The sequence below is a fragment of the Gossypium raimondii genome, chromosome 3 (genome assembly GCF_025698545.1).
Source record: "Gossypium raimondii isolate GPD5lz chromosome 3, ASM2569854v1, whole genome shotgun sequence".
In the NCBI taxonomy this organism is placed as follows: domain Eukaryota; kingdom Viridiplantae; phylum Streptophyta; class Magnoliopsida; order Malvales; family Malvaceae; genus Gossypium; species Gossypium raimondii.
In genome coordinates this window covers 31,783,456-31,809,018 of record NC_068567.1, presented here as the reverse complement: position 1 = coordinate 31,809,018, position 25,563 = coordinate 31,783,456, and the positions used below count along the sequence as shown (strand labels likewise).

General features: G+C 34.4%; 2 protein-coding genes across 4 annotated transcripts; one reads left to right on the top strand and one right to left on the bottom strand.

Moving 5' to 3' along the window:
• Positions 1–1,143: 1,143 nt before the first annotated feature.
• Positions 1,144–2,426, bottom strand: LOC105795819 (uncharacterized). The gene is made up of 3 exons (XM_012625474.1): positions 2,028–2,426; positions 1,575–1,955; positions 1,144–1,530 (listed from the first exon to the last, which is right to left on the bottom strand). Exons 1-3 carry the CDS (start codon positions 2,424–2,426, stop codon positions 1,144–1,146), a joined length of 1,167 nt encoding a protein of 388 aa, XP_012480928.1.
• Positions 2,427–6,568: 4,142 nt separating this feature from the next.
• LOC105794069 (transcriptional corepressor LEUNIG_HOMOLOG) lies at positions 6,569–14,265 on the top strand. Of its 3 annotated transcripts, none has more exons than XM_052628262.1 (19): positions 6,571–6,806; positions 6,899–6,987; positions 7,103–7,159; positions 7,280–7,377; positions 8,146–8,255; positions 8,352–8,635; positions 8,730–8,784; positions 8,928–9,039; positions 9,567–9,616; positions 9,701–9,970; positions 10,419–10,487; positions 10,628–10,855; positions 11,912–12,053; positions 12,133–12,242; positions 12,487–12,636; positions 12,917–13,072; positions 13,171–13,287; positions 13,404–13,601; positions 13,809–14,265. In XM_052628262.1, the coding sequence occupies exons 3-19, from the start codon at positions 7,128–7,130 to the stop codon at positions 13,950–13,952; spliced, it is 2,325 nt and encodes a 774-aa protein (XP_052484222.1). In that variant the 5' UTR covers positions 6,571–6,806; positions 6,899–6,987; positions 7,103–7,127; the 3' UTR covers positions 13,953–14,265. The 3 variants fall into 3 exon arrangements, with proteins under 3 accessions (XP_052484223.1, XP_052484222.1, XP_012478515.1); XM_012623061.2 differs by having other exon boundaries at positions 10,416–10,487; XM_052628263.1 differs by lacking the exon at positions 13,404–13,601 and having other exon boundaries at positions 6,569–6,806; positions 10,416–10,487.
• The last annotated feature ends 11,298 nt before the right edge of the window (positions 14,266–25,563 follow it).

Here is a 25,563-nt window from a genome sequence, read left to right as displayed (position 1 = left end):
TGGAAGCACTAAATCCGGTACCAAACTTAAATCCTTAACATCCATCCCATGACATCCTTCAGTAGTCTCTATCGCTTTGAATTTCTCCTCAATCCACCTCCATCTTTCTTCAAATTGCTTTGGTAATTCCTCTTTTGTTTTCTCTTTTTCAACTGCCTCATCGAGATCAGGAACAATAGGATTGGCAGTATTATTCTCAGGACTGGTGCCTGATCCGACCTGAAAATTCATCGACCTTGAAGCATCAGCTTGAACTTACTGAGGCCTAATCGTAACAGAAGATTTACGCGGGTACACTTTCGCTTGGTGCTGCACATGTAGAGGAGTGAAGCCTGGAGGATACTGGAGTCCATCCTCGTCTTCCTCTTCAATATTTGTTACAGAGTTCTTTCCCTTATCTTTCCCTTCGGTCAACAATCGCGTTAACTTTATCATCATACTTCCTTGTGATTCCTCCATTTTATCCATCAGACTTTGTTGAATTTTCTCGAGTTGTTCCTTCATTTGCTGCTGAAGCTGATCTTGCATTTCTTTTTGGAACCCTTCGAGCTTTTCCAACCTTTGGTCCATATTTCTTGATTTCGCTCGTGTACCGTAACGGTGCTAAGTTGGCTGGCTAGATTCCAGGTTAACTGATGAATGATTTTGATTAATTAGAACCCTTTGATAATTTGCTAATGCATGCAATACGATGTATGAAAATGCAATGCAGAAAAGGCGTTAATTCTAATTTCAATTACTTTCAGAAAACTTTATTAGAAAATAAATCTCTTTACATAGAATGGGCTACAAATATGGATTTGCCCTAATACTTAAGACCTTGATCTTTTTAAGCAACGATGCTAACTCTTGTCCTCGATCTGACTCTAGCTCGAACTTTATGCTCAACGTGTCAGCTTGTACCGCTAAAGTTTGCAAGTGATCTGCCACTTCACGAATCTGCACCACAGCTTCTCCCATAACGTGATCCCTATTTCTGACTTGATCTTGGAAATAATGAAGCTGCTCATTCTGACGACCTTCCTTTGCCTCTAGATGCTTGATCCGACCCTCACAACTTTGTAATGCTGCTTCCAACTCTTTTATTTTACCCTTCATTTCTTCGATCTTACTCAGGCTTGCTTTCAGCTCTATTACAGAATTTCAACTTCTATGTTGACGGAGAGACCCTTCTAACTCAACTACTCTGTCCTTTAGTTCTCCCTTTTCCTTTTGGCTCTCTGACAAGCTCTTCTTTAAGGCTTCACTTCGTGCTTGCACCTCTCGAAATTTCTTTTCCCACCAATCTGACCTGTTTCTTTCCTCTCGAATTTCTTCACGCCACTGCTTTGAAGTCTTTCCAAGCCCTGCAGTTCTTATTGACAGACGCAACTTCTTGTAATCTGTCTTCAAGCTATCTAGCTCCTCCTCGGCCTTATTCTTTCCCTTCCTTAATTTATAGCCTCGAGCTTCTGAACATCTACATCCAGTCTCAAATTCACCTTCTCTTCCTCTATTTGCTCTATTTTCTTCTCTAATTCTGCATTCTTCCTTTCAAAGTCCTATTTTATGATCTCCAGTTCAGTGGGGACAACACGCAAATGCTCTTCTATCGACTGACTATTTTCCAGACTTGGCCTAGGAATGTTATCGTTGATCCTCTTAACCCACCATTCGTTGTACTCGAGAGTTGTCATTGGACCCACAGCTAATCTTTTCATTCGACGAGTTTGATTCCATGCATTGGCCATATCACGAGCTTTCCTTTTGTAACCATCATCTTTATACGAGAATTCACACTTAGCCAGTCCATGAGTTGCAGGCACAAACTGTCTTGACCTGTATTGCCTTAACACTAACAATGGGGCATAACCAACAGCTCCCCAAATTCCAAGCAAATGAACCCAGTCGAAATCCCCACACCGATATAAGACCTCATCTGGAAGCAACCATGGAACTCTCCACTCAATATCCTCCTCTTACAAATTCTGGAAAATTACCATCTATTTCTCCTCCGAGATGTCATCTCTCCTAGGAGTAGCCACTACCTCTTTCAATGGTGAATAGCTTTTAGAGAAGACCCGATATGAAACATTATCCTCCTTCCAGAAGTGAATGTGGAACCAAGCAAGTAGAAGCTGTGCACATCCAATAAACCTACCCTCTCCCGCTCTTCGGCATACATTCAGCGACCTGAAGGTTTCTGCCAAAATTGCCGGGACTGGCGTAACTCTCTTATCAAGCCGATCGAATAAGTCAGTAACCGCCTCGTCAACATGCCCCAAAGTCTTAGGAAACACAATCAAACCATAAATACTTAAAGCAAAGATATCTACCTTCTTCCTCGTGTCTGGGTGCTCTAAAATGAGGTCTTTCAAAGTTTTCCAAGGAATGCACCTACTATCCCCCTTTTGCTTAATCCGAGCTGTAACCCATTGCTCGCTCATCCCCGTTATATTCATCAGCTTCCTCAAGAAGGTTGGCACATTTACCGCTTTCAAATAGATTCTGTCTACCTGAATCCTCGAACACCGAAGTAAAGCCACGTACTACTCTATTGTAGGCACCAAATCAACCTTTCCAAATGTGAAGCAACTGTAGGTCGGGTTCCAAAACTGGGCAAGAGCTCGAAAAAGACGCTTGTCTACCTTCATATCAAGTAAATAAGGTAAATCCCCATAATTTGAATAGAATAACTGCCTAACCTCATTATTCCACTAATCCCAAATCTCCTTCAACTCCTGCAAGTTATTTTGAGCTACGTTGACACGGGTGAAGTCCCATAATTCTGATACGTATCCCTTGGCCAAACTATCACCTTTTTCGCGCTGTGTCATCTCAGCCCAAGTTCGGACAGCCGCATTGTCCTCCACTCTATCAAGAAACCCATTTACCATGGTAAGCTTTCTGTTTAGCAACCGAATATGAACCAACGCCTTTATAATGGAATGCCATGTAATTGTAATGTCATGCAATCAGAGTAAAACACAAAAAGTCAGTAACAATTAAATACAATACAACCAAGAAATAGTAAAAACTCCTAATTAGATGTCTACTAAGGTTCAAAGTAATTCTACCTAGGGTAGGTTCCTAAGGTTCACTATATGAGGTTTTAGCTTCTAGAGCAAGGGTACCCGAACCAGCAGATTCCTCGATCCTCACCCATTATAGGCTCATATAGACCGAGTTCAGTTCAGGGGGACACATTTCCCTATGGCTACACGGAGATGAAAATCTCACGAAGACATAGGTACAGATGTATCCCGAAAGCGATCCACTACCCTGCACGGAGGTGAAAACCTCACGAAGGACTAGCTTCTCACTCCCACTTAGAGGGTAAATTGACCATGAAATGCAAAATGCAAATAAGCTAATGACCTTAAGCTAATCAAGCAAATATATAACAATGAAAAATCAATGAATGCAAAAGGAAATCATGGTTTAAAAAATCTTTAATTCTCGACAAAAGATACCAAATAATCAATTTATGGCTCGACTCTCGAAAGTCCCAGTGAGTCGCTAAGTCGTCAAACCATTTTTTGAAAACAAAAATAAGTTATCGACTTTAAAAACAAAATTGAGTCGCCACCGATCCTTTATTAAGGTGTGATCGGCTCACAAAAAAAACAATTTCGTCTGCAAAATTTGAGAAAACAGGTTCGGAGTCGATTACGCACAAGGAAAGGTTAGCACCTCGTGACGCCCAAAAATCGGTACCAAATTTGATTATTTTATGTCTTGATGTCGAAAATTTGAAAAGATTTTAAATAGAAATTTTAACCCGTGAATGAATCTAAAATGATAAAACATTCTCATTTCAAAAAATAAAACACCACACCCAGAAGTTAGGGCACAATATTTTATATCTTCAAAATACGAATATTGCTTTTTGTTTTAGAAATTCTTATTTCGAGATAACGAAATGTCACGACCGAGAAGTTAGGACCCGACATTTTGAATTCCCGAGAATAAGGTTTTATTTGAAAATTGCGAATTTATTGTAAAATAAATACTTAGATTTCTAAATTCATCGAAAAATGATCACGATCCAGTAAGTTAGGACACTATCTTTCTCGAGAATCATGATTGTCAAATATTTAAATTTTTTTAAAATATGATGATTTAAGTATTTTAACCAAAATCAAAATATATTTTTCTTTAAAAGTATGATAAGATGTTGATGCATGTATATATATGTATACAAAATAATAAAATAATATAATCAAAAAAATTATATAAAGTTTACATAAAAATAAAATGTAAGCATAATATATATTAATAAATTATGATTATATATACATGCAAGAAACATGCGGAAAATACTTTTAATGATTTTGAATAGTATATATATATATACATATATGTAAAAAATATATATATATTTGAATTTCTTTAAAAAAATGAAAAACGATGTGAAAATCATAAAATGTAAGTATATGTACATATGCATATAAAACTAAGAAAAATAAAGTAATAATGAAATATATGATTTGTACATATTATAAAAATGTATAAACATATGAATTATAAAACATGAAAACATAAATAATTATAAAAAATATGAATGTATATAATATATATATATAAACTATATATATAAAATATGGTAATAAAATATATACGCACTATATATATATTTAAAACATTTAGAAATAAAAAATATACACATATGTTATAAAGTACACATGCGTGTATATATGTAAGTATAACAAATATAATAATAATAGTAATAATAAAAATAAAAATAATAATAACTATATTAATAAAATAAACTAAAAAAACTTAAAATAAAAGATTATGGATTAAATTGAAAATAATTGAAGTTTCAGGGGCAAATTTGAAATAAACAAAACACCAATGGATCAAATGGAACATGCAGTTAACAGTGGAGGACCGAAAGTGAAATTAATCCCTCCGTCCAAAACTCCACGCAGCAATGGATTAAAATAAAACAAATTCAACATTTCATGGCAAAATTTGAAAACAAACCACAATGATTTTGAAATGATGGGATAAAATGAAGGATTAAAAACGAAAATAACCCATCAGTGTTTAAAACCCTTTCCATCTCCAATTAAAAGCCTACTCTGCAGCAGCAATAGGCGCAAAATTGCTTCATCATCTTCCTTTTTTCTTTTTTTAAAACAACAGAGGGAAGAAAGAGGGATCTGCTAGGCCTTCTTTAAAGCCCTAACTACTGCCACGCCACCGCCGTTCAAGCTTCGCCGCCGACTCCGATTCAGGTAAGTTTCGTCCTTTTCTTTTTGCTTTTTTCTTTTGCACCAAAAAACAGAGAAGCAAAGAAAAAAAGGGTAAATAAATAAATAAAACACAAAGAAAATTACCTTCAAAAATTGTTTTTGATTCTTTGTTTGTATTTTAGTATTTTTCCAATACAAGATTTTTCTCTTTTTAGTACAAAATTTTTCTAACCCAGTTACAGAAAATCATTGGCCTTTATATAGCCCTCCCTAAATCCTTTTACAACTGTTTTGCTGTGTGTATATCCTATTAGTGTTGTCTGTGGCTTGCAGATGTGTGAGCGTTGTGCGAGTGGACGTGCCAGCGAAGATGTGGGACAGTTTGGGAGGCTGCCGAACGTGGGGCGTGCACGGCACTAGAGGTTGCTGCGACGTGGGGTGGCTACTGCTAACTGCTGCTTAGGGTTAGGCTAGGGTTAGCACACTTGGGCCTTATTGGGCCAAATGTAATTGGGTCAGGATTGGCCCAAGTTTTATTGGATTTAATTAATTAATTTGGGCCCCGGGTTAAAATTGGCTATTACAATAAAATTAATTAATTTCACATTATTATAAAATTATATTTATTAATATTACTTTAATCATGATCATATAATCATATTAATAAATTATTATTCTAATGTTAATTTAATAATATAATTAACAATAATAAATATTCTCTTTAGCTCATAAATTTCTATAGCGTGGTGCTTTTATAGAATTATAAATATATTATAAATATAGATTATAAATTATAGATAAATACTATTATAAAATATATAAATAGCAAAATTGATTTTTATATTTTTATTTTAAATAATAAAATAAAATATTCAAATTCATTTTAGCTAAATTTTAATTGGAAATTACACGATTCATTAGCTAATGTCTTAAGTGAAGAAGGGAGAAAATGGACACCAGCGTTAGATTCACGGGTCGAGTTTAGGCATAATATTAATACACTTTATGTTTGTCCAAGTTTAACCTGACTCGAAATATGAACTTCAAATTTTGTCCAAATCTACCTATACTTATAAATAATTAATTCAAACCCGTTTTAGGTCCGTCCATATTATTTTTCTTAAAAATACATTTATATTATTTTTAATTTAATATTTAATAATTTTATATATATTTATTAAATTTTTATAGTTAGTTATCTTAATATTTTTAATTTTTATATTATAGTAATATAATATAAAACATTTGCAAATTTAAAAGCAGACTTAATTGAATCAACTTAAACATTGAAGGTTCAAACTTGAGTTTAACCTATATTTTAAACAAATATAATTTTATTTTGTCTAAATCAATTTTTAAATCTAATATTTTATCCAAAACACTCAAATTTTAGACCCACGTCTCAACTTATTATCCAGCGCATAACTTCTAAGCACCATCTGCTAAGCTTATAGATTCACGTCCACACCAAGCATCCAAATCTCAGCTTCGGATCTTGAGCAAAATGTCCCTATATTTTTTCTTCTGTCGGAAAATTATAACTTTGAGCTAAGAAACCTTTTTTTCCCAATAAAAAAGAACCCTAATTTATTATTTTTTGTTTTTTTTTTGGATTGGATTGGAAAGGTCATAACTCTTTTCTACTCCATTAACTCATCAATTTCAAGATCCTTTAAAGAAACTTATGAAATTTTGGAATTGTTTATTATTGAATGCAGAAACCAATGATTGATCAATAAAGATCGCTTCTTCATGAGCTCAAGAATGGTAATGTAGGCTTTGATCCGACTGAATCCGCCCCTTTAAGGTTAGTTTCGATAAAATATCAGTGCCGTACTTAATTTATAACTTTTATGATAAAATTGAGTATTTAAATTTGCTTTCGATCAATTTTATAATTTTCTTTTTCTTTTTTTGAACAGTTAATTGATTTTTGTGGCTGAAACGATGGCGCAGAGTAATTGGGAAGCAGATAAGATGTACTCTTATGTTCTTTCAGAAAATTGATTCTAATTTTAGCTTAGTTTTTTTTGGCAAATTTTTTTAAATTTTTTTAGCTTAGTTAAGTTCCTTTTTTTTTTTTTTTTTTTTGGCTGTAGGCTTGATGTCTATATTTATGATTATTTGGTAAAGAAAAAATTGCATACCACTGCAAAGTCTTTCATGACAGAAGGGAAAGTCGCCCCGGATCCAGTAGGTAAGATTTAGCTTTGACTGAGTATAAATTCATAGAGGTTGCATTTGGGAACTTGGATTTCCAGAGATGGATTTGGATTTTAAAAATAGTGTAAATTATTTAATAAATACACTTTTAAATTTAACATTCATGATTAATTTTCAAATTCATGGGTTTTCAGATGTTTATTTAGGTGTGAATTTTAAATGACCTTAGATATTTGTCAATTTGAAATTCATATTTTATACCTTTCAAATATCTAATCATATTGAATCTTAACTAATTCTTATATAATGTATGTATTTGTTCCCACAATTTATATAGCAAATGAAATTCAAATCCAGATTTTCATGTCCTAGTTTTAGTTAATTGATGAAATTGTGCGACTGAAATTCTTTTCCGTGGAAAGGAAATATGGAGTTTATATATATATATATATATATTTAGCCTAAGTTGCTTTCATTCTTTATTTTACCTTAAAGTACTGCGTTACACATGTTGGCGCTTCAAAGTTACATGGGTATGACACCTAGATTCTGAACTTTACTGTAAAACTCGCTGAAAGTGATTTGCGCGTGTCAGATATCATATCCAAGTCCGTGTCTAATATTAGGTGGGAGAAAGGTGCTTTATTAATTTTCAAATTAATGATCGGTGATTTTTTCATTGAAATTAACGGTTAAATTTTACTCTAGTTGCTTGGTTATGTTGTAACTAATACAGCATATTGTTAGTAGAGGGGAATTATTTTGAATGACTGATTCATTTAGAATTTGTTTATTTATCCAGCAATTGATGCTCCTGGTGGGTTTCTTTTTGAGTGGTGGTCTGTCTTTTGGGACATTTTCATATCTAGAACAAATGACAAGCATTCAGAGGCTGCTGCAGCATACATAGAGGTGGCCTATTAAAACTTTAGCAAGTATTGTTGTTAATTCTTTTCAATAGTGCAATTTATACTGGTTGTTTTCAAACTATTATGGTATTATGAACAGGCACAGCAAATCAAAGCAAAGGAGCAACAACAGCTGCAGATGCAGCAGCTGCAGCTAATGCGTCAAGCACAGTTGCAGCGTAGGGATCCTAATAATCCATCTATGGTTGGTCCTGTAAATGCTATTGGTTCTGAAGGAATGCTTGGACAATCAAATGCTAGTGCTTTGGCAGCAAAAATGTATGAAGAGCGCATGAAACAACCAAATGCAGTGACTTCAGAGACATCCCAACCTCTTCTTGATGCTAGGATGGCCCTCTTAAAGTCAGCTACAAATCATCCCGGGTAAGTATAGTTGTAAATTTTAGATCAGATGTTTTGTTTTAATGTGATGAACTCTTTTCAGGTTTATAACACAGAAAAACTGTCTGTGATGCAGTCAGTTGGTTCAAGGAAACCATGGAGGTGTAACTGCGGCATTGCAGCAAATTCAGGTATGGACACTAGAAATTGCTGTACCTATGCTACTTGGATACATATTTTCTTGCATTTACATCAACACTTTACAACCTCACTGTTATACTGTTCCATTTTAGTTGAACTAGTGACTCTATATATATACATATACTCCTCACAGGACATTAAAGGTGAAGTGAACTTGGGTGGTACTCAGAGATCTATGCCCATGGATCCTTCCTCAATTTATGGACAGGGAATCATGCAATTGAAACCTGGAATAGGAAATGCAGGTGATTATAACTAATGGTGTTATATTCTGTTTGCACATGTCAATCTATGGAATGCTAATGAGTTTCATTTTCATAGACCAAAGTTCTCATTAAGTATCTTTTACATTTATAGGTTTAGATACCATTATGTCATTTCCAGTCAGCTCAAGAGAAACATGTATCATTTGTTTCATATACACACCATCTAATCTTTCCTCGCATATTCAAGTCATTTTCTTATCTGAACTTGTATAATATGATAACTAAAATTCAATAGAAAAGCCAGCGCCAAGAGTGTTTGTTTGCATGTTACTGCTAATATGCTTAGTGCTGCTGTAACTTAAGATAGTCGGGTGCTTTTCTAGTTTGGCTTGCTGAGTGCGAAATCTGTCACCTACTGACCATAGTGTCTATATGATGTTGCTGTTCTATTCGTGTCAAGTTTATTTCTTCTGACAGAAAAGCAACATATCTAACTTTAGCTTTTTATTAAGTCAAGACATTTGTGTAGATATTCTTATACTTTTATGTTACTTTTGTTCTTCAAGGTTTGAATCCTGGAGTTGGTAGCCTTCCATTGAAGGGCTGGCCATTAACCGTAAGCTCTAAATTGAATTTCTATCCTTAATATTATTTTCCTTATCTAAATGCTTGCCTAACTGGCTCTTAACTAATTTTACAGGGAATTGACCAAATTAGGCCAAGTTTAGGTGCACAAGTGCAAAAGCCATTCTTACAGAATGCAAACCAGTTTCAGCTTCTGCCACAGCAGCAACAACAACTCTTAGCACAGGTCCAGACACAAGGAAATCTGGGTAATTCACCTCTATATGGAGATATGGATCCTCAAAGATTTTCTGGATTATCAAGAGGCGCCTTAAATACGAAAGAGGGCCAGCCAACAGTGAATGATGGATCTATAGGGTCTCCCATGCAATCGACCTCATCAAAAGTAAGGTTTCTGTTTGTTAATCAGTTATATCTGTTGTATTACTTCTTATATCCAAATACGCCCTAACAGTTTTCATGTCAAAATACAAAGATAGTGCAAATCCTGCAATCGTGTTAATGGATCAGAAATGCATGCATGTCTTTCAATTTCACATTCAAAGGGAGAAAGAAATTATAGTATATACTTGTGTTGTTGTATTGTCATACCGTCTACCTTGCCTTTATTTAACCAAGATAATATGCATGCCATTACACTTCTATATGTGCCTTTGATTCTTAGGCGAATTATTTATATTTATCTGTAAATCTAAGGGGCCAGCTTTATTTTGTGTATGGGATTATAATGATGGTTGTACTAGTTCAGTAGTTATTATCATATTCTAAATTTGTTGAGGATGGCCAATGCTCGTGTTTAGTTTCCACTGAGCACTTTTGTGTTTTTTCAGCAGATGAGCATGCCACCAATAAGACAATCTTCTTCTCAACAAGATCCATTGCAGTCACCTCAATTGCAACAAGTTGAGCTTACTTCTGTTTTGTTTCTTGGTTATCACAATGGTTTCTTGTTACCATATGCTGCCAGTTTATCTTCATACAGATTCATAGGAATTTATGATGGACCTCTAAATTGATGACTATTCCTTCTATGGTGTGTCAGAATAACCGTAAAAGAAAAGGACCATCTTCTGGACCTGCTAATAGCACTGGCACTGGAAACACACTGGGTCCTTCCCCAAACTCTCAGCCATCAACCCCATCAACTCATACACCCGGTGAAGGAGCAGCTATGGTGGGAAATATGCAGCATGGCAGTAGCATGTCAAAAAATTTGATGATGTATGGATCTGATGGAACAGCTGGTATTGCATCATCAACCAACCAGCTGGTAAGTAATCCTAATTTATAGCTAACCGAGGGTGTTTAGCGAATGGTTTGACTCTTCAATATTAACTAACCCTATGCTTTCCTGCATTCGTGCAGCTTGCATAAAATTTTTGGATACTAAATTGGTATCATTACTTAGTATTGTCATATGCATGAGCAAACAGTCATTTGCTCTATGGAAAGCATGTGAAGTTCTAAATCTGATGGTCCCCAACTTATGACCATGATTATGTGTATTCTTCTCAATCTACCAGGCATGACTATTTTCTTCTACTTGTTGCTATCGGAGTTATTACATATGCTCCAAATAAATTGCTCACCATCAACTTGTTCCAAAAATGATAGATAAGTAATAAAAAAATGCTTATTCTATGGTTTGGAGAACATAAGCTCAAACATCTTGTATTTTCCACCATTCAAAACTTAGATCTAGAATGGCCTTCTCATCACATTTCATGCACTAGGACTGCAATTGTTGGTGGTAATGTTAGTCACTAATAAGTTTAGTGGATATCCTTGCTTAAGGTCTTGAGAGTGACGAATGTTAAAGCACTGCTTCTATATCTTGGCTAAATATTGATGCCATAGCTTTGCAAGGGATGGAGACCATTATCCCTTTGCATCAACACTGTGTTCTACTCTTGGACTCTGGTACAGGCAGCTTTGTTTTATTTCCTAGGTCAATAATGTGATGTCTTAAGGGTTTGTTGGGTGCTATGAAATATCCTTATACATCTTTCGAAAAACATGGCAAGATTGAGCATACATGAAATCGACTTTCATTAGCATTTTTTTCCCAATCCCTAATTGCTTTTTACTTCTTTCCCTTTCTTACTACTTATTAGTTGAATTTGACCCAATAATCACATCAAGTAAATAAACCTGAAGTAGCCCCACTTTTGCACTACTATTCTTCTATACTTGTAATTGTTCTTGGTCTTCCTTGCCTTTTCTCTTTCTTCGCTGCATTTAGTGTGAGAGTTGAAACATATATGTTAAGTGTAGCCTCGGATAAGTCATTTCAAAAGCCTGTTTATGATGCAACTCCTAATTGCAGGAAGACATGGAACATTTTGGAGATGTTGGCTCCTTGGATGATAATGTGGAATCTTTTCTCTCACATGACGATGGAGATGGAGGGAATTTGTTTGGCACCCTCAAACGGAACCCATCAGAACACACTACTGAGACTTCTAAGAGTAATATAAGATCGTCGTTGTTATAGCATGCTAATTCTTCCAGTTGACCTCAGCAATGAACCTTTTATCTGCATGTCAGGTTTTGGCTTCAATGAAGTTGGGTCAATACGTAAAAGCAATGGCAAAGTCACCTGCTGCCATTTCTCTTCAGATGGAAAGCTATTAGCCAGTGCTGGGCATGACAAGAAGGTATAATTTTATGTATCATACAAGGAATTTTCTTTATGTAGCACATGCCAGATAAGTTATCAAATTATTGATTATGGTTTATTGAATGTTTACTTTTCATAAATGATGCGGTCATCTAATGTCGTACTTCTGTACCTTGGGTCCTCAGTAGAACAGTTGCAAAAATTTTTATTATCGATAAAAAATGGACTTAAATGAAAGTATGGAATAGTGATGTGCTTGCTTGTCGATTTCCTGTCAGTAGGCTGTTCTTTGGAACATGGAAACTCTGAAGACTGATTGCACGACTGAGGAACACACTCATATTATAACTGATATTTGCTTCAGACCAAATTCCACTCAGCTAGCAACATCTTCTTTTGATACAACTGTCCGCATTTGGGATGCTGCACAAGTATAACTTCTTGCTCTTTCCTTTTTTTTATTTGTGTAATTCTCTCTTATTGGCGCAGTATGCATGTTTCTATTTTGTCGGTCTTCAGGTTTTTATATAGACTGACACTTTGCCACTGTTGTCTATGCTGAATTAATGCTCACACTATTAAACGTGACACTATTTCCAGAAAGACAATAAGCAAACTTCTTATCATTATAGAAAATATTTAGGATTCTACTTTGTTGAAACTTTGATGAATGCAGTTCACATTCTATGTACTTATATTAATTGTTTGCAGCCAAGTTATTCCATCTGGAAATATACAGGGCATACGGCACAAGTTATGTCCCTTGATTTCCACCCTAAGAAGAATGAACTTTTCTGCTCTTGTGATGGCAACAGTGAGATTCGCTTCTGGAACATCAATCAGTATTCCTGCACTCGTATCTCCAAGGCTAGCCTTTTAAACCCTTTAAGCTTTTGTCCATTTTAAGTACTGCATGTTCTTTTGGTCACAATGTTCATATATATTACTTTCACTAATTGAAGCAGGGAGGCAGCACTAATGTCCGATTTCAACCAAGAACAGGACAATTCCTAGCTGCAGCAGCCGATAATGTTGTCTCTATCTTTGATGTAGAGACTGACAGAAGAACACAGTTATTGCAGGTAGAAATATAAATTTGTTAACTTTTGGAAAAGGAGAATTTACCTCGTTAATCAGTTTTGGTTAATCAATTTTTGTAGTCTACGGTTTTACCTGGAGTTCTCTTTTTGACACTCAGGGGCACAATACAGAGGTACACTCTCTCTGTTGGGATGCAAATGGAGACTTTTTGGCTTCTGTCAGCCAAGAGTCTGTCCGACTGTGGTCATTGTCCTCTGGAGAGTGCATTAATGAGCTTAGTTCCAGTGGAAACAAGTTTCATTCCTGTGTTTTTCATCCCAATTTTCCTGCTCTTTTGGTTATTGGTGGTTATCAGGTGTCATTTCCTATTCTTAAGTTGATATATAGTTGTTAAAGGTTGACTCAATACTTTTGATGGTTTGATGTCTATTCAGGTTACTAATTTATAGATGGCTATTCATTTTGGAGTATGGTCCGGAATAATTTTTACCTGTTTTCTATGATGTATTCATCGTCACTAATTTTTGTTTTCGGTTTTCTGTCCTGTTTAAACATATATCAGTCGTTGGAGCTTTGGAACACGGCTGAGAACAAGTGTCTGACGATTTCAGCTCATGACTGTGTGATATCGGCCCTGGCACAGTCACAAGTAACAGGGATGGTTGCCTCTGCCAGTTACGACAAATCGGTTAAAATCTGGAAATAGTTGCAATCACTTTTTTAAGGCAAATCCAATCCTCCAGTAACGAGTCTTACCATTTTCTTTAATTCTCAACAGCATCGATTTTGTGTTTCTGTTGATCATCAGTGGTGGCTTGCCGGCTTTGCAAGGTTGGTTTGTCAGGGTACTATATTTTACTAAATTTATTGAATGACAGTTGATATTGTTTCAGGTTTTAGACGTTTTTGTATGTTCATTTATTTAGCCAGTAGAGCGAGCTTACTATCAAGAAAATAAATTACCCAAGGTGTGAGTTAATTTAACAAATAAAATGAAAGAATATATATTTATATTTTAAGTGGACTTTACCATAGAAAAGTATTCCTGTCGTGTTATGATTTTTAGTGTTAAGACTTATTTGATGTGTTATATATATTTATATCATCTTTGATATATTAATAATTCATGTAGTTTATTATTGAGGAGTTTGATTGTATCTTATTCACTGTACACCAAATTAAAGAGGGATTTATTCTTTTATTAAAAGTTGATATATCTATTGTTAAATGACCCTTGATAGAGCAATCAAACAATAAGTTGACAAATATTTTAAAATATAAAAATCTAAAATAAACAATTTTTATAATCATTTGAAAGCTACTGTTATAAAATGCGTAAAAGAATATATAGAAAACATTAAGAATGATGACAAATTAACAAAAATTATTTAAAAATAAAATAAATATTTGAATTGTAAATTATTATCCTTGAGTTGCAATTTATTTAAATATTTAATAGTTATTATCATAAATTATTATAAATATAAAAAATTGAAATGACAACTAAAATTTAATCGATGTGAAAGCTTTTATTTTAAGTAGCAGTTTGCCTTGTATCTTGTTGACTGCCGAGAAAATTTGTTACAAATTTAGAAAAAAAACAATAAACAATAAAGGGAATATGGTCAAACATGAAATATAAATATGGCTCACTGAAAACAAAAAGTTATAATTTCTATTATTTTGTATTTGTGATTTGGTGAGGTTACTTTGAGTTTGTTTATTTATTTTAAATTAAGATTAATTTTTTTAAAAGTTATTAAATTTAATATTTTGCAATTTCTTATATTTCATAATAATTTTTATAATTATTTATTTATACTTTGATTATTTAGATAATGTTCGACTCAATAGTGTGATCATATGGTTGTCTTTGATCTAGGCAATAAGGGGAAGGAAGCCCATTTAGGGAGGAACGAGCTAAAGGCTAAAATAGAAAGAGCTACTAAGGCTTTAGCTACTAATGGAATGTGATTCTTGGGAATGTGATTGATAGGAAAGTTACTTTACAATGTTTGGTTACATTGGAAAGTATTGATTAAAATCCTAAGAAAATTACATTATTATGTTACGAATGTAATGATAATTTATGAATTTACCCTTATTAAATAAAATATAATATCCATGTATTTAATTTTTATAATACATTTTATTTTAAACAAATATTTGCATTAAATATTTAATAATGAAATTTAATTGATAATTTTTACATTTTTTCTCAAAGCCTTGTAACACAATTTACTTTGGATATTGAAAAAAAAACATAATATACTTTAATATAATACATATCTGCTTCGAAATTTGGTTGATCACTTGTCTTATCTATTTTACTTTTAAATGAGCTACTGATCTGCCACAATTCGTTGTGGCAAATTTGAATATTTTCGGTACTTAAGGAGCTTGTTTTTAAGCCATTTTATGTTATTTTAATGCATTTTAAGTTTTAGTAGCTTAGATTTAATTATTAGAAAAAAATCGTTTTTACGCATTTTCTAGTGTTTCAACGACTCGTTAGGCCAACTCGTGCATTGGGAATAACTAACGGCTACTTGAGTGTGCAGGGTGCCATTTCAGGCCAAAGAACACAAAGGACGACGCCAGTGTTGCGACACCAGCATGCAATGTCACAACACTGAATATCGAAGCATCCAGAGCCAAAAAAGGGCCGACGTCGCGACGTGGAGATCTTGAGTCGCAACGAAAATCTGGGTGTGGCCGCGTTTTGGCAGCCATTTAGGGCGTATTTGTCTTGTTAAAACCCTAATTTTTTCAAGGATGTTTTAAACAATTAAGCCTCTCAATTGTAGCCTATATAAACCTCATTATAACCTCATTAGAGAGGGGGAGTCAACCTAGGGAATCACCCTAAGGAATTGTCGTACATATTTCATAATTCATACTTTTAATTTTAGTTTTCAATTTTCTTTCATTTTTCTTTAGTTTCTGTTTTAGTTTTTCTTATGTTCACTTAATCAGAATTGTTCTATTCCGATGTGAAGACGATTGTAAGCAGAGATTGTTCTGGAATTGCGCTTCCATTATCAATGAGCATTCTCTTTTCCTTTATTCTTTTTATTCCATTATTTATATTTCGTTAACTTGATCAATGACCTGCCACAAATCGTAGTGGCAGTTTAGGTACTTTTTAACACTTAACAAGCTTTTTTTTTAGCTATTTTAGTGTCATTTATTACATTTTCAGTTTTCTTAGCTTAAAGTTAAATTATTGCAAAATAAGTGTTTTTACGCATTAGTTGACCTATTGGGCTAGTACCGGTCTTAAGGTAGTTTTAACGAGTTAATTGGGTGTGGAGGACATCTATTTTTAGGCCCAAAAGCATTAGGAATGACAACCGAGTTGCAACACAAGCTTCCGGGGCACAATACAACCAAGCCAATTCCAGAATTAACATTCGAAGTTATGTGTTGTGACACAGGTCTGACAGAGGGCAAAAATTAATTAAGGGTGTTTCTGTCCACACAACCCATATCTAGTGTGATTAAGGCTTGTATTTGACCTAAATTAGGCTGCTAACTTTGCCTATATATAGTTAAACATAGGTTAAGCTTGTGGGCTTTTTGCTAAGCCATTTTTAGGGTTTAGTTAGTAGATTTAGGATTTTAATTTATTTTTATTTTCTTTTAAAAACAATTTTATTTTCTTGGATTTGATTTGAGTCTAAGTCTTCATTATTTAGTATTTTTCATAATTTTCCTTTACGTTTCTTTTGCAAACGATAATATCTCGACAATTATTAAAAGATTTCACGGATCTGGGCACATCCAGTTTATCAAACGAATCAATTTCTATCCTTCTCTCATTTCAACTTAATTTGTGTGTTTTGCATGATTAATTTAATTATGATGAAGTTCTTATTGAATCGATGAGTGACTAAGTTCTTTAGGGAGATTAACGAGTGGATGCGAGAGTGATTAATGGATGAATGAGAGTTTTTCATACGAATTAGTTTGTATAAATTTATGTGTACTTAAATCTTAGGATTAATGACCCTAAGAAGTAATCTAGGTTAAACAAGGTCAAGAGATAAGCATATCGAGTAAATCGCGATTTATCCTGGTGAAAAAAGTGAAGTCAAGAGATAAATGAGTACTGGTCAATTAATTAATTCGTGGAGGTTGAGAGGTAATATTGGTTAATTCATAACTAATTCACGAATAAAACCCAAATTATGAAGTTAATTGCAACCATTGAAGTGAGTTAATCTTCTGATTGTTATTCGAGAGTTTTTCATTTGTGAACTTTATTTTAGTAATTTAATTTTTTCCTTTATGACCTTAATTGTTAGCATTAATCATCGCAATATAAATTTTAGTGGTTACTATTTAGATCTGCTACTGTAGACGATACTTTTGAATTTAATCCAACCTCCCTTGGGTACGATCCTCAGAATACTTACTGGTGTTCAATTGTAACACAAAACTATATTACGATTTGAAATGGTCGTTTGCAGATACTGCACCTTAATTATATATATTTTATTTGCACGATTTTTACTCTAAACGTTCGCACATTTGGAGGTGGTCAAGTTGTTGGCGCCGTTGCTGGGGAGGTTTCAATATTAAATTTAAATTTATTTTCTACAATTAGTAGGATAAATAGGAAAATTAGAAAATATAGATACAATTTTTACTTTATTTTATTTTTGTTGCTTTTAATTTTAATTTTGTTTGTTGATTTTCATTCTGTCTCTGATTTCAGTTTTTGTCCAAAAGTGAAAGCACTCCAATCGAGCCACATCCTAATTTGGAGCAATTTCTGAAAAGATGACAACAATCCTTGGGCAAACTTGGTTCAATACTAGTTGGTAAAAACCTAGAATTGCTAAACCAGTTATTACCAAACCTCAACTTGAAATCAATCCCACATTGTTGACTTGGGTGACCATGAATTTGCAATTCGATGATGATATTGACATAGATCCGATGGCATTTCTAAGATGATTTGAAAAAAATTGCAGTATAGTAGAGTATGCTAGAATTTCAGATGAGGCAATCAAATTACTCTTGATACCTTTCGCACTCGAAGGTCAAATTAGAGAATGGTTAGAGGCATTACCAACGGACACTATCACATCCTGGGAAGAATTTGTACAATTATTCTTGCACAGGCTCATGCTAAAGCCTTTTGTGTTAAATTTGTTGATTATGTTTAAGCTTGAATGATTGTTGTTTATGTTTGAATTGTGGTGCCAAATGAGGGCATATTGGTTAGGCACATAGGTTGGTTGTGAATTGGTATATTTTGGCATGTTTTGGCACAATTTAAATAGGTCTGAATGTTGGTTAATGCATAACTTAGAGCCTAAGTTTTGATATGTGAAATGACTTATATTTTAAGGTGTTTTTGGGCATACACGGCCTGTGACACGATCTACCACACGGGCACGTGCCCCACACAATTGTATGACACGACCATGTGGTCTCTTTAATTTTTGGTGCAAGTTTGTCCACACGGCTTCAAAGAGTTACATGGACTGGCAACACAGTGATGTGACTCTGAGTTATACGGGTACAGATTTTTACATGGTTTGACCACATGACCATATTCTTGAGCCACACAGGCTGAGCTCTGTCACACGACCATGTGAACCGTATTTTCACTTTTTACTCAAACTTTGGAAAAAGTTTCATTCTAATCCAAAATTATTTCTGGTTTGTTTTAAATGCTTCCTATGCTTGAATTAAGTCCATTTTTGACTGAATAACATGGAAAATGATTGCAAATGAATTATTTGGTTGTTTTTTTATTAAACTATGAATGATGTCAAAGTTTTATAGTTGTAATATCTTATAGCTCGGGTCAGGCGACTGAATCGAGTATAGGGTATTACATTAATGGTATCAGAGCTATAGTTTAGTCAATTCTAAGACTGAATGTAGTATGTATTGAGTTTAGAAATATATGCCACTTTATAACCTGTGATAGTGTAACGAATCCTGATCAGTTTGGCTTCTTTTCTTATAGATTAAAGATGTCAACTAATTTCAAACGATCAGATTTCGACGATACTCAGAGTAATATTCTAGCCACCAATCAAGAGACTATTCATAACGTACCCGAGTTTCAAAAGCCTAGAGAAAAGGCTCACATTCCTTTTTCAGTATGATGCATGACATGTTTAGCGCATATATGAGAGCCAATCCTGTACCTCGACAACCTCCACCCCCTTGTCCTCAAAGCCCTATACGGCCGAGTACTCATAAAATTTCTATTGATAAAGTCTAAAAATGTGGAGTCGAAGAGTTCCGTGGTAAGGTGTAACACCCTGAACCCGTGTCCGTCGCTGGATTAGAGTTACGAGGCATTACCGATCAAAACCCAACTCAGAACTGTCTTTCATTTTATAATTTATTCATAAATTAGACTAACTCAATCACGATATTTCATTATTACTTTTTTATTTTTTTCGATCAAATTCAAATAGCATTCATTCACTCGCTCGATAAGTCATCTCATATATATATAAATATATATAAGCACATAACCAATTAAAATCAAACATGCATTGTTGACACCATTTTTTTGATCGAAAACGGGGTCGACTTGGGTTTTAAAAATGAAAACGGGAGTCGCCACAAATCCTTTTTAATGACGTGTGATTGGATCACCTCGAAAAGTGGTTGTTTTTAATAAACGGTTTGATTTTATTAAAACAACGATTTTGGTCCACGAAATTCAGAAAAACGGGTTCGAGATTCGATACACATACGAGGAAGGATTAGCACCCTCGATACGCCCAAAATTGTTACCTAGTTGATTACTTAATGTCTTAATGTCAAAAATTGAGAACTTTGAAGAATTTTAAAAATACGATCCTTGTATTAAAGCGTTGAAAATTTTCAGGAAAATGGGCATATTTCACGTTATTCGAGAAAGAAAATCATATCCAGTAAGTTAGGACACAATGTCTCGAATTCTCGATACGCGAATGAAAAATGCTTATTTAAAAGATATTTAACTATCTTGGATTAGAAAAGGGATCACGACCAGTAAGTTAGGATACGATCCTTTTTTAATTCCCGATATCGTTTAAACTTGAGTTTGAAAAGATTCATGTAATAAAGTTTAAAATAATATTCAATTGTTTAAATCAAATGAAGAAATCGCAACCCAATACGTTAGGGCACAATTTATCAAAATATTAAACATTGAATATTACATTTATTTCGAAAAATCCTCATTTCGAGAAAACAACATGTCACATCCAATGCGTTAGGACACAACATATTGAATTCTCGATAACGAGCTTTTTATCATTTTTAAAAGAGTAATCTCGATTATTTAAGTTCAACGAAGAAAGTCGGAACCCAATACGTTAGGGCTCGATTCTCTCGAAGATCCCAAATACCGAGTATTACTTATATTTTTAAAATTTCTTTCTTGAAATCTAAATAAAAATGGGTGTAATGGAATAACGATGATAATGATGTAAGTAAAATAATAATACGAGCAATAGCATCAAAGATAAGATAAATAAAAAAGGACAAATCAATAGCATACAAAATAAATATATAAGCAAATAAAGTTAAAGCATTCTTTTAAAATAATAACAAAAATATAAATAAATAAAGAAAACGAACAAAATATAAAAATGTATATATATATATAAAGTTATAAAAGAATATATATATATATATAAGTATGTATACATATATTTGTGAAGATAAAGAATATAAATATAGATATATGTATATAAGTTATAAAATATAAAAATATATATAAGTTTGTATGTATATATATATAAATCAATTATGAAAATATATACGTGTATAAATATATATATTATAGAAATGTATATATATATGTATATAACAAAATTGAGATTAAAAGATAAAAATGAGTAAATAATAATAATCAATAATAATAATACAAGATTAATGGATATTTAAACTTAGATAAATAAATAAAATAGAAATACAATAACAATAATAATACAAAACTAATAACATAATATAATAATATAATACTGAGATATAAAAATATTATAATAACTAAGTTAATTAACAAAATAACAAAAAAAGACTAATTTAAATTCAAAAACAAAGATTTGGGGCAAAATCAAAAATAAAATAAAAGAAAGGACCAATCTTAACACGCTAATAACATGGAAGGACTGAACAGGTAATTTTCCCTTTCCCTCCAAAACGCACAATTTCATTCAGGACCAAATTGCAAACGCAACAAATTATGGGGGTCAAATTAAAAAAATAAAAAAAATTGATTAAAAGGCCTAAAAATCGGAAGGGCTAAAGGCACAATTAGCCCTTCCAACGAAAACACGCGGATCCTAGCCTGGAGCGGATCGGGTCGGGTCGGATAGCCTTAAACGACGCCTGCTTTTTTGCTTTTAAAGAAATTTGAACAAAACGACGCCGTTTTGCTTCCCTATTTAAACCAATTTTTTCCAAAAATTTTCATTTTTCTTTCTTCTTCTTCTTCTTCTTCTTCAAAAAATCCCAAGAATCCTCTCAACTCTCCCCTTTTCTCTCCGAGCGCCGGCCAAGGTTCCGGTCGAGAGCAACCGTACCGGCCGCCGGCGTCGGCGCTGCCGTGTACGGCGACGGAGAGACCAAAAGTTTCCCTTTTTTCTCCGATGACTCTCCTCGGCCTCCCAATCACTCTGGCGGTGACCAAAAAGGTAAAAAAGGCTTCCTTTTTTGTTTTTGTTGCGATATTTTAAAATAAACAAAACAATAAAAAACAAATAAAAAATATAAAAAAATGATAAAAAACGAAAATCACCTTTAAAAATTTGTTGTTTCTTATTTCTTGATACTTTTTTTCAAAAAAGAGAGAGTTTTACATGCCTTTTGTTTCGGCTTTTATAGCCAATTTTTACACATGATTTTTTTCAGTTTTCTTGTTTCTGTTTGCTACTTGCGTGTTCTTTCTTCTTGCAGGTGATTTGATGGCACAAGTGGGTGACGTGGGACATGCGGCAGTGGCAGAGCAAGTGGCCAACTTCGGCAGAGGCTAGGTGCGGCGGCAGTCTAGGGTTAGGTGCAATAGAGGCTAGGGTTTTTCTTTTTTTTTTCTTTTTGTTTGTTTTGGGGTGCTGGAAATGGGTTTGGGTTTTGGTTTTGGGCTGTTTGTAATTGGGTCCATTGTGTCTTGTTGCGTCGATCCACTTCGCTGCAACTTCAAGAAGAGATATGACTTGTGGCTTCAATCCACTCGGCTGCAACTTCAGGGGGATGAGATTCGTGGTAAGATTCATCATTGTTGATCTGCTCCACTACTGCCTAGGGGGACAGAATCTACAAACTTCGACCTACTCCACTACTGCTTAGGGAGATAGGACTAATGGCTTAAATCTGCTTCTCCACTATCTTGGGAAGATAAGCATCACCATTTTCGATCTGTTCCACTACTGCTTAGGGAGATAGAATTACTGGCTTCCATGTACTCCACTATAGTCACAGGGAGGTAAAATCTGCCATCTTCGATATGCTTCGCTGCTAGTACAGGAAGGCAAGACTAGCTTCTTCGATTTGCTTCGCTGCCAGTGTAGGAAGGCAAGATCTGTTGTCTTCAACCAGCTCCGCTACAACCGAGAAAGGCAAGGTTTGTGTCTTCGACCTGCTTCGCTGTCAAGGCAAGAAGGCAAGATCTATTGTCTTCAACTAGCTCCACCACAATCGAGAGAGGCAAGGTTTGTGTCTTCGACCTGCTTCGCTGTCAATGCAGGAAGGCAAGATCTGTTGTCTTCAACCAGCTCCATCACAATCAAGAGAGGCAAGGTTTGTGTCTTCGACCTGCTTCGCTGTCAATGTAGGAAGGCAAGATCTTTTGTCTTCAACCAGCTCCATCACAACCGAGAGAGGCAAGGTTTGTGTCTTCGACCTGCTTCGCTATCAATGCAGGAAGGCAAGATCTTTTGTCTTCAACCAGCTCCATCACAACCGAGAGAGGCAAGGTTTGTGTCTTCGACCTGCTTCGCTGTCAATGCAGGAAGGCAAGATCTTTTGTCTTCACTGATCTGTTCTCTAGGGAACATGACCTGTATGTTCTATTTTATGAACTTATTTATGCATAGTGATTAGGATGACATGATCAGAATGAATCAAATGCTCCTAACTAGATGTGTATGAATGCAAAATGTCATGAAAATGATTCATTAATGCTTAGGTTATCATCACGCAAAAGCATATTAAGGCTTTATCACTGACGTGCTACAACGCCTTCTTGCTCGACTGGCATTTCTGAAGAAACATTTAGCCAGGTTGCCCCCCACTATGAACCTCAAAGTTTAATCCATTGGGGCGCAAAATTTGTACCATCAATCTCCCACTATAACCCAAGAGTAGAAAGATATGGCTTTTCTCAATCTTCTCCTATCGCAATTTAAGGATACAGAATGTGAAGCTCTTTGGTCCTTTACCCCATTCCCAAGGCGTCATACCAAATGCTCATGCACAATTGCAAAATTTTATTCTCCAAGAAAACCTTTACTTATCACTCGGTGATCATTGCTTGTTTGTTCATTGAAGCTTTGTCACCAACACGACATCTTGTCATTTTGTTCAATCAATGTTTTGACGACAAAATCCAAAAGGATGGTCTTAATTTAGACTCTTCCTTCTTAGATATTTCAACCTTTAAACTTGGTGTGTTCTAAACAATAGTCCTGTTTCAGGTTCCTGTATTATTTAGAAACTTTTAGAGTAATATGCAAAACTTCCCTTGTGAAAGTTTTATTAGTCCATTAATCATTATTCCAATGCAACATGCTTGCAAAAAGAACATAACGATGGATAAGATAGAATTAGTTTGAGAGCATAGCCTGAAGTGGATAAATTATCAAGGATAGTAAGCATAAAAAGGGAATTAATTGGGAACACGTATCCTGAAAAAGAATGAAGTATTCCAAAAAATCGAAAAAAAATTCAATACAAATAGTATGAAGGTTAGGTGCCCCAGATATCGCAGCTTGAACTTCTCTGTACAAACTCTTTGAAAGACCATTCTGAGTTTGACATGTGTTTAGGAGATCTACAAGACTTTGTTGATGCCCCAAGATGTTGCCTACCATTTCCTATTGATTCAGGTATAGAAAGATCATCACATGCCCCGATCTGATCAAAATTTGAGCTGCTCTGATCACCTCATGCCCCAATTTGATCCAAAATTTGAGTCGTCCTTTTTGGGTTTTCAACTCAAGCCCCTTTGGTCTCAAGGCGCCCTTTGCGGGTTTTCGTCTTGGCCTCTCCTTTTTCTTTTTCTTTTTTCTTCTTTATTTTTCTCCTATTTTTGACTTTGATTTTTTTTTGTTTTTTTGTTTTGTTTTTGTTTTTGTTTTTTTTTTGAATCTGAACTCATGAGATCAGGCAAGTCCTGATCATGCTTTTCGACCAGAATCACTGTTATTCTAAAGTCTTCCACATAAGATCTTTCACTTTCATCTTGTATGCGAAACACCTTCTTTGGTACCAGATTTCTTTCATAGAGCCCTTTTGGGATGCAACTACGATAGAAAACTTTGGATCTTCCTCTTTAATCAGGATCTTGAAGGGATGGAAACTCGACTTCAAATGGGCGAAGCTATGCTGACTCAACGAGAGAGGCATTGCCCCTGGTATGATCATACAAAGACATCTTTGAACTCTAGAGGTAATTCAACAAGGTCTTGCTTTGTCTCTGTGGTCAGGTCAATTCTAGTCTTCACCAAGCTCACAATTTCTAATAATTCCTTGAGAGGTAGGATCTGTTTATCCTCTTGTTCTACCATCCTCAACAAGTCAGGAGATAGGCTACAATCTATGTCATCTTCAAAGTCGTAAGATCCCTCTAAACACATGTCTCGCTCAAAAGGAGGTTCTAAGTCTGTAGTAGTGTCATTCATGTCGTTGATATTCAGGGACCTATTGTAGGTACAAGAGAATATACAAAGAATGTATGAATTTAAGAATAATTATCTGCACAGTATGATTATGAATGAATGAAAGAATGATTTGGATGAAAGAATAAAATAATAAAAATAATCATTCATAAGAAATGAAATAATATTGGTTCAAAAAAGATCGCAAAGATGCATTTCCATTAAAATAAAGATGTTCAGACATGAGCCTATTTCACAAAAGAGTTCTTGTTGCCTCTAGGCTGAAAGCAACAAGTGTATCCTGAATATTACTCTAAGTAAGCTCTAAATACTACAGGGGTTTCTTTTACAGTCTAATTATTCAGAACACTCCAAAGTTTATAAGGGCAGACGTCTAACAAGGTCCCTTCTTCAGTTGTCTTTTTCACAAATAACATTGATGTAAACATTTCCCAACTTCTTCATGCATTGTATTCA

Bases quoted from the DNA above. Each gene is read 5' to 3' on its own strand.
- LOC105794069 (XM_012623061.2), top strand. From the start codon at position 7,128: ATGGCGCAGAGTAATTGGGAAGCAGATAAGAT. The intron at 7,378-8,145 runs GTAAGATTTAGC...TTATTTATCCAG, and splicing joins AGTCGCCCCGGATCCAGTAG to CAATTGATGCTCCTGGTGGG. The intron at 10,856-11,911 runs GTAAGTAATCCT...TCCTAATTGCAG, and splicing joins CATCATCAACCAACCAGCTG to GAAGACATGGAACATTTTGG.
- LOC105795819 (XM_012625474.1), bottom strand. From the start codon at position 2,426: ATGAGCGAGCAATGGGTTACAGCTCGGATTAAGCAAAAGGGGGATAGT. The intron at 1,956-2,027 runs GTAGTGGCTACT...AATTTGTAAGAG, and splicing joins GCTATTCACCATTGAAAGAG to GAGGATATTGAGTGGAGAGT. The intron at 1,531-1,574 runs GTTGTCCCCACT...GGACTTTGAAAG, and splicing joins CGATAGAAGAGCATTTGCGT to GAAGAATGCAGAATTAGAGA.